The sequence below is a fragment of the Ranitomeya variabilis genome, chromosome 3 (genome assembly GCF_051348905.1).
Source record: "Ranitomeya variabilis isolate aRanVar5 chromosome 3, aRanVar5.hap1, whole genome shotgun sequence".
Lineage (NCBI taxonomy): Eukaryota > Metazoa > Chordata > Amphibia > Anura > Dendrobatidae > Ranitomeya > Ranitomeya variabilis.
The window spans coordinates 751,233,383-751,247,178 of record NC_135234.1 but is presented as its reverse complement, the minus strand read 5'-3'; the positions used below and the strand labels follow the sequence as shown (position 1 = coordinate 751,247,178).

The window sequence follows — 13,796 nt, the reverse complement described above, 5'->3', positions numbered from 1 at the left end:
TCTGTTAGGTGCATTAGAATATACTTTTACCAGTGTTTTCTCAGTGGGGCAGTGGGGTAAAACACTGGCAAAGCATTGGGATGAAATGTGCCTTTTCCCAGGGCTCTCCTTGATAGTCCCATCCCTTAACCTTAGTCTTGGAAGCAGCCTTCCAGTCGTGTACAAGTTATAAGACTTTACCACAATATAGCTATAAAATTTGATATTTTCTTTTGAAATATAAGAAAGCCATAAAATGGCCAATGAGTGACCAATTCATTGACGCTAGCAAGCAAGGCCTATCTAGCTCTCTGTTTCCTGAGGTCATTTGCTTTTTACCACTTGGGACAACCTTCAGTTCTGTAACTAAGCACAGAAGTAATTCAGACTTTGCCAACGTTGGGGCAACCATTAGTTAGAGGAATTAATGTCCCATAATATTATTCTTGAAGGCTGTAAAACCTATGGATCCATAGGAGACTTCAGTTTGCGATGATAATCACCTTGAGCATTTAAGGAGACCTCAAGCTATACCACAGTCTCGTTCCCTTTTCCCGGCTTAACCCACGCGTCTGCCCTTTTCTTCCTTTTTACTTTTCCTGAGTTTACTAATTTGTTAGAACACTTTTGCCACGTATGCAGAGTCTTGGCCGACCAGATCCACATTCCAGATGTAATTCCCACCAGCAGAGACATAAATATCTTGAGCATCTCCACTGCCATGTTGGAATCGTCGGCTGTGTACCGGAAAACCGACCAATTGGAGATTTCATAAAAATAACAAGCGATGACACATGTGGCTGGCACCGTGTACAAAACGGAAAAGACGCCAATTTTTACCATCAGCCTTTCCAATTTGTCAGTTTTTGTCCCATCTTTTTGGAGATTTGATCTAATCTTAAACAAGGCCACGAGGCCAGCAGCTATAAAGAGAGTCCCAATCACCAAATAGGTAAAAAGTGGGGCAACAACAAAGCCGGTAAGAGCATCAATGTTTTGATTGCCAACGTAACATAGCCCGGTCAACTCATCGGCATCTACGAGTCTCATGATCAATATAACGATGGTTTTCACAGCTGGAATAGCCCAGGCGGCAATGTGGAAATAGGAACTGTGCATTTCGATAGCTTCATGACCCCATTTGAGACCAGCAGCAAGAAACCAGGTCAATGTCAGAATAACCCACCAGATGGAGCTAGCCATCCCAAAAAAGTACATCAGCAAAAAAATAATGGCGCATCCTGTGTTCTTCAGCCCTTCCTGAATCAAGACAGGTTCTGCCGCCTCTTCAAAATCACAGGATATTCTTTCTCGACCCACTGTTAACCTCACAATGTAAGCAATGCTATAAATATTATAACACATGCTCAGGAAGATGATGGGTCTCTCGGGGTAGGAAAACCTGGATGAGTCAATCAAAAATGTAAGAACGGTAAAAGCAGTAGATATGAAGCACAAGCTGGCCCATACGGTCATCCATATATCGGTGAACTCCTTAGACAGGCGACTGTAGAGCCCGGCATCATAGCCGCACTTCAAGACGCAAGACATGCTCCTTTTCACCCATGTATACTGCTCTGCATTTTGTCCGAATGTGGTGCAGTCTTCTCCTGGCTGTAGGGACGTCTTGCTGTGCATCGGGACCTCTTCATCTCCAGAACCCTCCATGCACATATGATTGTGGTCATTCTGGGGGGGAAATTTGCTGCAATTTAAACCGTCTGGCCAAGTAAATCCAAATTCCTTCAGCACAGGCTCACACCTTTTCTTGACTGAAAGGCACATGCCGCCACAAGGACCAATCGGGATGTTAATCTTCTCAGTACACATGGGAACATACACCGAACAGAGGAAAAACTGGAAGCAGAAAGAAAAAAAAAAGTTAGCAATCAAAAATATTCTTTTTTTTTTTAGTAGACCACTTTCTAAATGTTTACTGTAAATGGGGAAAACATCACATGTCACAATATAGAATGTGAATGGGAAAAGTTCTACTCCTTTGCTTTAATAAACAAAACATTTGAAAATGTTCTAAACTTTTCAAAAAAAAATTAAGCTCTTAAAAATGTACACTATTTGGCACCATGTCTTTGGGACGGTGACACATTTTGCTTGGTAAACTAAAATACTATTCTCTAATTGTTTAGGAACACAGGGAAGAAAAATAAATCTCAGCCGCCCCTTTGGTTTAGAATTGTAATACAAGGACTAATGTAAACGAAATGCTTTACTAATCAAGTTGGAGGTAAACACTGCTAAGAGCTCCTCAGCCCTCTGTAACAATGATTTATTTTATATTCCTGCCTGACCTTTCAACTCAAACCATTTTCCTCCTGAACCATCCACAGGCCTGTGTTCTTGTGTAATCCCCGGTATCATAAACTGTTTGCTTTTGTTTGATTAAGTGCTGTGAATTATCATGTTCTTATCAACAATCTTCCCACCTGGGATCAGTAAGCAGTCTCCATCTGGAACCTTTTCAACTGTCTCGGTCCCATCAAGTCTCAATACTTGCTTTATTTCCCTTTCTTTAGTCAAATATCACAGCTGTCTCCCCATGACTAGGGCCAGACAATTATGCAAGAAGCCTCTCCAGAAAGGAAGAGGACAGGAACTCTGGTGCTACCTATTGGAGGTGGCAATCCTGAAAATCAATATCGACCCTTTAAGGGGCATTACCACATAACTTAAGGTACCTTCACATTAAGCGACGCTGCAGCGATACAGACAACGATGCCGATCGCTGCAGCGTCGCTGTTTGATCGCTGGAGAGCTGTCACACAGACCGCTCTCCAGCGACCAACGATGCCGAGGTCCCCAGGTAACCAGGGTAAACATCGGGTTACTAAGCGCAGGGCCGCGCTTAGTAACCCGATGTTTACCCTGGTTACCAGCGTAAAATGTAAAAAAAACAAACAGTACATACTTACATTCGCGTCCCCCGGCGTCCGCTTCCTGCACTGACTGAGCGCCGGCCCTAACAGCAGAGCGGTGACGTCACCGCTGTGCTGTACTTTCACTTTCACTTTACGGCGCTCAGTCAGTGTGGGAAGCGGACGGCGAGGGACGCGAAGGTGAGTATGTAGTTTGTTTTTTTTACATTTTACACTGGTAACCAGGGTAAACATCGGGTTACTAAGCGCGGCCCTGCGCTTAGTAACCCGATGTTTACCCTGGTTACCAGTGTAAAACATCGCTGGTATCGTTGCTTTTGGTGTCAAACACAACGATACACGCCGATCTGACGACCAAATAAAGTTCTGAACTTTGTTCAACGACCAGCGACATCACAGCAGGATCCTGATCGCTGCTGCGTGTCAAACTAAACGATATCGCTATCCAGGACGCTGCAACGTCACGGATCGCTAGCGATATCTTTAATGTGAAGGTACCTTTAGGACTGAAAGCCAAACCAGAAGCTCTATGGAGCTAAAAGTCAAAATATTGACCTATCCAGCACTTCTGGTTTGGCTATACATCCTACGCCATGGCCCAATGTGACTTTTAGGATTTCTACCTCTAAGGGTATGTGTCCACGTTCAGGATTACATCCGGATTAGCTGCGGATTGAACACTGCGTACAGCCGCAGCGTTCAACCCACAGCGTCCAGATGTTACAGCATAATGGAGGGGATTTTATGAAATCCCGCCTCCACTATGCGTGCGAACACGCATCCATCGGCCCTGCGTTTACGGACATGCGGAACGTTTTTTGAGAACGCAGCATGTCTGATTACCTTGCGGCGACGCTCTGTCGCCACAAGGCAAATTACAGGGCCCTATGTATGGGGTGCGGCGATTCCAGATGTGTGCAATGAACACATCCGGAATCACCGCGCGTACAGAAGAGGGCGGTGCTTTGGGCAGAGCGGGTTTTCTGCTCCGTCCAAAGCGCCGTCATTGCGGACCGTGGATACGCACCCTAACAGGTGTCACAAGAGTTTCTCTTCCTCTCTAAAGACTCTACATGTATATCTTAGTTTCCAGGGAGCATTGCATGGTCTATAAAGCCCCTCACACACATTAGATAGTTTCCATCCACACAATAGTTCAGCCGATGATTCGGCTGGCTGCTATCTCATGACTCCACTACATAGAGAAACGCCTGCTTGGCCAAGCACTCCTGTATTCTCTATGAGAGAGCCACTACCAGATATCTCTGGCAGCAGCTTTTCTCTTGAAAAACAAAAGGATCAGCAGTCCGAAATCATACATGCCGGAAACTTAGTTCCCCCGACAATCATTTGTTGAAGGCCATCATACACATTGGACTGTTAGGGTTTGGCCAACTTTAGGCAAATGTGTATGGGAAGATAGTAGCCTTCCTATGTCAATTTGGCACTCTCCACAAGGAGAAACGTTTACCCCTAACCTCCCAATATCTTCCCACACGTAATCTCCGGTCCTCCCAAAACCTCCTTTCTCTTCTCCACACTCGTATGTTCTTCACCAAATCGCCTCCAAGATTCTCCTGTGTATCCTGTGTGTCACAACACGTCCAATTATCCAGCACATTCAAAACTTTCAGATGGAAATTGAAAGCCCATCTATTCAAGAATGCTTACAACTTGCAATGACCCAACCGCTATCTCACCACCATCGGAGCTGCCGCGAACCCCCAACCTACTGTCTCCATCCTCTTTATCTTATAGACTGTAAACCTGGAAGAGCAGTGCCCTCTCCCCTCTGTACCAGTCTGTCATTGTTAGTTTGTTCACTATAATCTATACTTGTATTCTTTTAAGTAAACCCTTTTGACATGTACAACACCGTGGGACAATGGTGCTCTAAAAATAAATAATAATAATACCCCTTAGACGCCCTAGGGCTGGACAATATGTTGGATGGGGGTTCAATTGTGGCATATTAAATTGGAGAACTGCTATGTACCAATAAAGTTGTGTGCTACATGGATAAAATTTAGCAACCAACTTCCTGATCACTTATTTTCTCACAACCCTAGTAAAAGAAAAACCTTAGCTTGAAATTGCCCCACTTTTTGTTAGTTTTTGGAAGTGGAACCTGTTAGTGGCCAACCAGGGGGTGTGAAGACTACAATGTTTTTACCAAAACTATTCATGTTGACTCAAGTTGTCCAATGATAATATGGCAATATACTTGGGAGTCACTGGGCAAAAGGTGACTTGAAAAATAGGCAAAAATAGGCAATGCAAGTTACGTAGTAGAGTCCTTAAAGTGTATTATTATTATTTATTGGTATAGCGCCATTTATTCCATGGTGCTTTACATGCAAGGAGGGGTATACATAATAAAAACAAGTACAATAAACTTGAACAATACAAGTCACAACTGGTACAGGAGAGAGGACCTTGCCCGCGAGGGCTCACAATCTAAAAGGGATGGGTGAGGATACAGTAGGCGAGGGTAGAGCTGGCCATGCAGCAGTTTGGTCGATCGGTGGTTACTGCAGGTTGTAGGCTTGGTGGAAGAGGTGGGTCTTCAGGCTCTTTTTGAAGGTTTCGATGGTAGGCGAGAGTCTGATGTGTTGTGGTAGAGGGTTCCAGAGTAGGGGTGATACGCGAGAGAAATCTTGTATACGATTGTGGGAAGAGGAGATAAGAGGGGAGTAGAGAAGGAGATCTTGTGAGGATCGGACGTTGCGTGCAGGAAAGTACCGGGAGACGAGGTCACAGATGTATGGAGGAGACAGGTTGTGGATGGCTTTGTACGTCATAGTTAGGGTTTTGTAGTGGAGTCTCTGGGCAATGGGGAGCCAGTGAAGGGATTGACAGAGGGGAGAGGCCTGGGAATAGCGTGGGGACAGGTGGATTAGTCGGGCAGCAGAGTTTAGAATAGATTGAAGGGGTGCAAGAGTGTTAGAGGGAAGGCCACAGAGCAGGAGGTTGCAGTAGTCAAGGCGAGAGATGATGAGGGCATGGACTAGGGTTTTTGCAGATTCTTGGTTGAAGAATGTACGGATTCGTGAAATATTTTTGAGTTGAAGTCGGCAGGAAGTGGAAAGGGCTTGGATATGTGGTTTGAAGGAGAGATCAGCGTGAAGGATTACCCCGAGGCAGTGAGCTTGATTTAGTGTAAATTTACATGTAATTTAGTGTAATTTACATGTCTGTTTTTAGCTATGTGGAAGTACTAAAGTTGTCATCGAGAAACTATTAAAGCCATAAAGAAGTGGTCAAACTGATAAGGGGAGATTTGTATCATCATCACCGGTCTAAAGATTTGCTCAAAAACTTATTTGACCATTGTTTAGGTATCGAAAGAAAATTTTCAAAAATAACATTTTGAAATTAGAAATATATTTGCATAGATGATCTTTATAGAAAAAAATAACAAAAATAAAAATTATATCTGCACAGATAAACTTTTTAGAAAAATTATTTTGAAAATAAAGAAAAATATCACGGCATTTCCTGGCCTTGGACAAGAATTTTCTTGTAACCAGGATCTTTTTTAAGACATTTCTATCTATGATCCTTTCAGCTGTGTCTCTGTTTTTAATGCACTTCTCTTCTTCAAGTCTCAATACTCACTTTCTTTCATTCCCTTTTCTTTAGGTAATTATCACAGAGATCTCACTAATGGGGAATTCAATATGCCCGGGTTTTCTCTAACAGGCTCAAATTAGCAGGGATTCTAATCTGACTCCCACAAGAAGAAAAAAATGACAAGTAAATGGATCAGCCCTCACATTCCAGCCATGCAGCTTGTCACTCTCACAAAGACCTAAAATCCTTATATCAACAATGTGTGTGCAAAGTGTCAAAGAGACGATCTGCTCGCAGGGAGCATTCCACCAACTCTGTGCCAACAAGCATCTCAAAAACCGCCAAAGACACTGGCTGTGGCTGCCAAAAAGAAAATCTAAAGAGTTCTTCACAGCTCTCACAAAGTTTTATGCAGAATTATCAAACTTTGTAAAACTTTTTTTTGATGGCGGAATCTTCAAATACTCTCTGTTCTTCTAAACTTTAAACCTAGAGTGTATCTTCCTACGAGTACCGCGTATTCCTAATTTTTTTAATTGACTTTTTCCTATGATTTTATCATTTTATCATTTTCATCCACTCCTGGAAAAAAAAATAGCTGCAAAAATTGTACCCAAATTACCCTATCTGAACTTGGCATCAATTCAGCACCGTACATATCTTAGGTGGCAACAACCAGTTTTCTTGCACATAGTCTCCAAGCTTCCTACCTATATTGTTGGCCTTGATCACACTTGGAAGGTTTCTATTCAAAAAGGTGAACTGGAATTAAGTTAGGGATGTAGCTTTAGTGGGAACAGAAGTGGCCACCACACCTCGGACCTGCAGCTAGTTGGGGTTAAGGGTCCATTTGCCACTTGTGATGACGTAAAGGCCATAAATGGCAGATAGGGGCATATAGGTTACTAATTAAGGATCTTAATGGTTGGGCAACGCTTATGGACTCTCTAATGGATGACCTGATGAACATCAATGGTGCTTGTCATTTACACACCACCAAATAAGAGATTTCATCTATAAATTATATTTAGACACTCAAGTGGACCACACATATATTGATGTTTTGGTTTTTTTTGAGGGATTTTAAACTAAAGTGGAAATTTTAAAAGGAGCAATTTGGATAGCGTTTGGAGAAATAGTAAATTCCCCATCACTGTTGTCCTTTTCCTCTGAATCGAGGGGGCTCTTGTGATGCCCTAGATGCCTTTTATAATTGAGTTTATGGAATGTGGAAGGACAAGTGTTTGGAGTCTTGAGCATCTTGAATTTGCTCAAACTTATTACCCAAGTTGTTCCCTTCCGTAGGTATCATTTTGACCCTTCTGGGATTTTTATGGCGGTGCTTTAGGAATACATAGGACATGTAACAATTCTCCATTCACCTTGTGGAACCATATTTAGCAATCACTAATGATGGTGGTGATAACAATGCCATTATCATACACAGCTTGACCCTTTACCATTTTAATGGGCACCCAACAAGACCAAGGCCATCCCATGAGTCGAAGCAATAGTCATGTAAATTTAGCTGAAACTGAAAATTCATCAGCTACTTGCACAAATCAATTCTCCCATTGCTTTTGTAGATTTACCGTAAACAGAATCTGATAAAGAAATTCATGCAATCATTTACAGGCTGGGTTGGTCTGTGTGTCCATTATTAAGGTATGTTGATGCATTTTTACCAGGGTGTTGCCCCGGCTGTCATTCTCTCAGGCAGCGAGTAGAGGCAATTAAAAACTTGCATTACCCTTGAGGGAAGCATGATCCACCCATGATAAGACCATGTGTATCTAACTTTCAGCAATGTCTTCCTATTCATTTTTTTTTATATAGAACCTTCCAACTTTTTGAAAAAAAGTAAACAAAAAGTTAACTTTTCAAACTTTACATGTTTTGGAAAAAAAAAAAAAAATCCAAAGCGTGGGTCTACGACATTAGGTCAAAGACTATAAAAAGCAGTTAAATTCCAAGAAGGGAAGTTAATTATTAACAAAAAATACATTCTACCTTCACGAGCTAATGGTATTTTTGTAAAATGAGTCACAGAAAAAGAAAGAAGAAAAAGCTTCCAAGAAAGTTGGGTTTTCTATAAGAGTAAGCAATCTGAAATCGTACTGACAAAGCAAAGACAAGACGAACTTGTATCATTTCATTCGAGCCCACGAGGTCAGATAATGTGGTAGATTTACTGGCAGTCCTATGTAAAACAGATAACAATGCAATGGGGTGAGGTGTGTAGAATGATAAACTTAGCTCTGCAAGTGAGCATGACAACAAACTTTTGCAATAAAAATGCAAAGTACCGGGAAGGAGATATTTTTAGGTTTTTTACTAGACCAAGCTGTTGGCAACTTCTTAAGGTATGATGGGACTTCAAGTTACTCATCGACTAGACAATTATATAGTGGGAATAAGTAGAAATTTAATGTTTTGGCAAATATGTTGGGTTCCAAAGTAGCTTGAAGGTCTACACCACCCATAGTTATGCCCTTGGATGAACCTACCCACCTGTAGCTGGCTGGAGCACCCATACTGGATGAGAGGGGTGAAGGTGGTCAGCTGAAGTTCTGCATCCGACTGCAATTCATGCCCAACCAGATTGGGCATTTTGGTAACATTGTAACCAAGGTTCTGACACATGGAAATCCTGATAGGGTCACATCGCCTTTCCTCTTCGTCACCAAAGGAGTAGACTTCTCCTGCCAAGCAGTAGAGGATAGGTAGATACAGTATAACTGACCAAAACTTGGATTTTACTCCCATCTTTTCCTTCAAATCTTAAGAAGTTAGATCCTCATATGAAGAAAGAGAAGACTCAGTCTGGTGGGTAAAAAAAAAAAAGTGAAGATCAATTGCAGAGGAAAGAAGAGGAAAAAGAAAAGTCTGCTGTAACTTTTCCAAAACTTTTCTTTGTATTTCCTTTTTAACAGTTTCCAAGGAATTGTTGAAATCCAGCAATGCGTTCGTGAGCTGCGGAAATGATATTGTAAAAAAAAAAACTAAAAGTAAAAGAGGACAAAAATTTAGAAAAATAGCATTCCCAGAAAGATGTGTGGCCAGAGGCGGCTTCCTGCACTCAGTCCTTGGCTTGATCACTGGCTAATCTAACCAGCTCTGGGCTCTGCTCTGTGTTTCTAACTGTACTGGGAGAGGAGGAGGCAAAAGAGAGGGAGGGATGATGATGAGGAGGCTACAACTTTCATGGAGGCTCAGTACAGGCAGGTTCTCATGTTTCCTCCACTCTATTCAGTTCACCCTGCACTGTTTTATTAACCCCGTCTATGCTGGGCTGACCCAAACTGCAGCAAATGGAGGAGGAAACCCTCCCAAGGCTTTTGTCTCCGGTCTGACCTCAAGGGTTAATGAGTCTTCCTCTGGCGTTTGGGGACTTTCTCTCTAGAGATTTTCACACTGGTATCAGATAAACTATACAGACTATAATTTAGGGATTCCTAAGGATTTCTTTTTTTGGTTCTCCCTGCACTCATGTTACACCACTATGTGAAAAACTCTGACAAGAGACCCTCAGTGTCAAAAGGTGGACAGGGACAAGACCAATAGGTCACATGGATCTTCGGGGTTCTTGATGGGTTTTTTAGGGACGTTGGATTCATTTTGAAGGGGCGTAAGTATATAAACATTTTGAAGTGTTCAAATTAAATCTTGGACCGTGTTAAAAAAAAAGACATATTTGCATTGTGTTGAGGAGTCAAGGAGCAGATAAGTGCTGGTTCTGGTGGACCTGGTGGGGGGGGGGGGGAATTAAGTGCCAACAAGCAACGTCTCTGCTCGATACAGATGACCGGGCTTGTCGGTGGACTTCATTATCTTGCATTTTTTAGGATGCCACATGTGGGCCCCAAAGGGCCCTCAATGGCATCACATACAAGGCATTTATAGGAGGTGGTGGCAGCAAAGTGATCTGCAGACATTATGTTCCATGCTTCATCAGGTGCCATATGTATAGACATTTCTACCCTAGAAGTAGTGCTTTTAAGGGAGAAAGGTTACAACACCTGTCTTATTTTGTGTCATACTACACCACTCTACAAGATGGAGACATAATATGTCCATATACATGGAATTAATGGTGCTATATAAATAATAATAATAATAATAATAATAATAATAATAATAATAATAATAATATACAGGAGGCCTTAAAGGAGTTTTATGGTTTCATAATACTGCATGCCCCAAACTGTTAAAAAAACACATTGTACACCCCCTCCCCAGGTCCAGTGCTAAGTCTCCTCTGTGGATCCCAGTGTCTGTTGTCTGCAGCACTCATGTCACGTTGACAGTGCAGTGAGCACAGTACCTCTGCCAAGTTGGCACAAGTTGCTCAGAATTTCTGAAGACAGTGACAAGAAACCGAGCGCAATGGCAGAAATCCAATCCTGGACCCGGGGAGGGTGAGTAAAGGAAATAATATTTAGAGGGTTTTTTTTAAACAAACTGCATCCTGGGAGGAGAGTTTTCTGAAACTAAAAATTCCCTTTGCGGCAAAAGGAACTCTCAACTTTGAGGAAAGAATGTATTGGGCATGTTCAATATTAATGCTCGATCCTTTTGTTCTTCCAGGAGTCTGGAAGAGATTTAAGCCGGCCTTACACATTAGGCTTATGTCGGCTGAACCTACTGATATCAATGGGTTTGGATGACGATCTAATGTGAATAGGGGAACCTGACAAATGAGGGGCGGGAGAGATGTTGATCGGACATGTCCGGTTTTGGACTGCCAATCGCATTGTTTCCCCTGAGATAAATCGCCAATCGACGTTTCTCATAGAGAATACAGGAGCAGTCGGCCGAGCGAGCGCTACTGTGTATGGAAGATCTATCGGCCAATGGCTATCTAATGTGTATGGCCAGGAAATCTGGCAGCTGATTTTTGTACCATAAACCAAACATGTCTGTAATTCAGATTAACCCTACACCTTCTTTTTTTGTGATCCTTATTTCCATTTCAAAGTTATTTCTTATCCAATTGGTATGGAAATGAGGCGCAAGTGCAGGGGACCCGTCCTCTTTCCATTTTTCCTGTCTGCTCTCTGACTGACAGGTCACTTTTGTCTGAAAGACCTGTCTCCCCCCTTCTGAAATCTCACCAGGATAACGCCCCCTCTGAGAAGACAACCAGTGCCGGGAATGACAGCGCCTGCTCGATGTCTGAAATCTCACCAGGATGACGCCCCCTCTGAGTAGACGACCAGTGCCGGGAATGACAGTGCCTGCGCAATGTCTGAAATCTCGCCAGGATGACGCCCCCTCTGAGAAGACGACCAGTGCCAGGAATGACAGTGCCTGCGCAATGTCTGAAATCTCGCCAGGATGACGCCCTCTCTGAGAAGACGACCAGTTCTGGGAATGACAGCGTTTGCATGATGTCTGAAATCTCACCAGGATGACGGCTCCTCCGAGAAGAAGACCGATGATGGGAGTGACAGCACCTGAGTGATATCTTAAATCTCGCCAGGATGACGCCCCCTCTGAGAAGATGACCGGTTCTGGGAACGACAGCACCTGCATGATGTCTGAAATCTCACTAGGATGACGCCCCCTCTGAGAAGACGATCTGTGTCGGGAATAACAGCACCTGCGTGATGGCTGAAATCTCACCAGGAAGATGATGCCCCCTCTGAGAAGACCATTGATGGGAGTGACAGCACCTGCGCGATGTCTGAAATCTCACCAGGATGACACCCCCTCTGAGAAGACAACCGATTCCAGGAATGACAGTGCCTGCGCAATGTCTGAAATCTCACCAGGATGACGCCCCCTCTGAGTAGACGACCAGTGCCAGGAATGACAGTGCCTGCGCAATGTCTGAAATCTCGCCAGGATGACGCCCTCTCTGAGAAGACGACCAGTTCTGGGAATGACAGCGTTTGCATGATGTCTGAAATCTCACCAGGATGACGGCTCCTCCGAGAAGAAGACCGATGATGGGAGTGACAGCACCTGAGTGATATCTTAAATCTCGCCAGGATGACGCCCCCTCTGAGAAGATGACCGGTTCTGGGAACGACAGCACCTGCATGATGTCTGAAATCTCACTAGGATGACGCCCCCTCTGAGAAGACGATCTGTGTCGGGAATAACAGCACCTGCGTGATGGCTGAAATCTCACCAGGAAGATGCCCCCTCTGAGAAGACCATTGATGGGAGTGACAGCACCTGCGCGATGTCTGAAATCTCACCAGGATGACACCCCCTCTGAGAAGACAACCGATTCCGGGAATGACAGTGCCTGCGCAATGTCTGAAATCTCACCAGGATGACGCCCCCTCTGAGTAGACGACCAGTGCCAGGAATGACAGTGCCTGCGCAATGTCTGAAATCTCGCCAGGATGACGCCCTCTCTGAGAAGACGACCAGTTCTGGGAATGACAGCGTTTGCATGATGTCTGAAATCTCACCAGGATGACGGCTCCTCCGAGAAGAAGACCGATGATGGGAGTGACAGCACCTGAGTGATATCTTAAATCTCGCCAGGATGACGCCCCCTCTGAGAAGATGACCGGTTCTGGGAACGACAGCACCTGCATGATGTCTGAAATCTCACTAGGATGACGCCCCCTCTGAGAAGACGATCTGTGTCGGGAATAACAGCACCTGCGTGATGGCTGAAATCTCACCAGGAAGATGCCCCCTCTGAGAAGACCATTGATGGGAGTGACAGCACCTGCGTGATGTCTGAAATCTCACCACGATGATGCCCCCTCTGAGAAGACGACCGGTGTCGGGAATGACAGTACCTGCTCGATGGCTGAAACCTCACCAGGATCACGCCTCCTCTGAGAGGACCAATGATGAGAGTGACAGCACCTGCGTGATGTCTGAAATCTAACCAGGATGACGCCCCCTCAAAGAAGAAGAGCGGTGATGGGAGTGACACCTGCGCGATGTCTGAAATCTCACCAGGATGACACCACCTCTGAGACGATGACCAGAGCCGGGAATGACATTGCCTGTGCAATGTCTGAAATCTCACCAGGATGACGCCCCCTCCGAGAAGCAGACCGATGATGGGAGTGACAGCACCTGCGTGATGTCTGAAATCTCACCAGGATGATGCCCCCTCTGAGAAGAAGAGCGGTGATGGGAGTGACACCTACGCGATGTCTGAAATCTCACCAGGATGACACCACCTCTGAGACGATGACCAGAGTCGGGAATGACATTGCCTGTGCAATGTCTGAAATCTCACCAGGATGACGCCCCCTCCGATAAGCAGACCGATGATGGGAGTGACAGCACCTGCGTGATGTCTGAAATCTCGCCAGGATGATGCCCCCTCTGAGAAGACGACTGGTTCAGGGAATGACAGTGCCTGCACAATGT

General features: G+C 44.2%; 1 protein-coding gene across 1 annotated transcript; it reads right to left on the bottom strand.

The window, feature by feature from the left end:
* Window positions 1-214: 214 nt before the first annotated feature.
* On the bottom strand, window positions 215-9,555 carry FZD4 (frizzled class receptor 4). The gene is made up of 2 exons (XM_077298575.1): window positions 8,958-9,555; window positions 215-1,836 (listed from the first exon to the last, which is right to left on the bottom strand). Exons 1-2 carry the CDS (start codon window positions 9,210-9,212, stop codon window positions 508-510), a joined length of 1,584 nt encoding a protein of 527 aa, XP_077154690.1. The 5' UTR covers window positions 9,213-9,555; the 3' UTR covers window positions 215-507.
* Window positions 9,556-13,796: the final 4,241 nt, after the last annotated feature.

Excerpts from the sequence above, each read along its gene's own strand:
- FZD4 (XM_077298575.1), bottom strand. The coding sequence starts at position 9,212 with ATGGGAGTAAAATCCAAGTTTTGGTCAGTTATACTGTATCTACCTATC. Across the intron at positions 1,837-8,957 it reads GGTGCTCCAGCCAGCTACAG|TTTTTCCTCTGTTCGGTGTA; the intron begins GTGGGTAGGTTC and ends TTCTGCTTCCAG.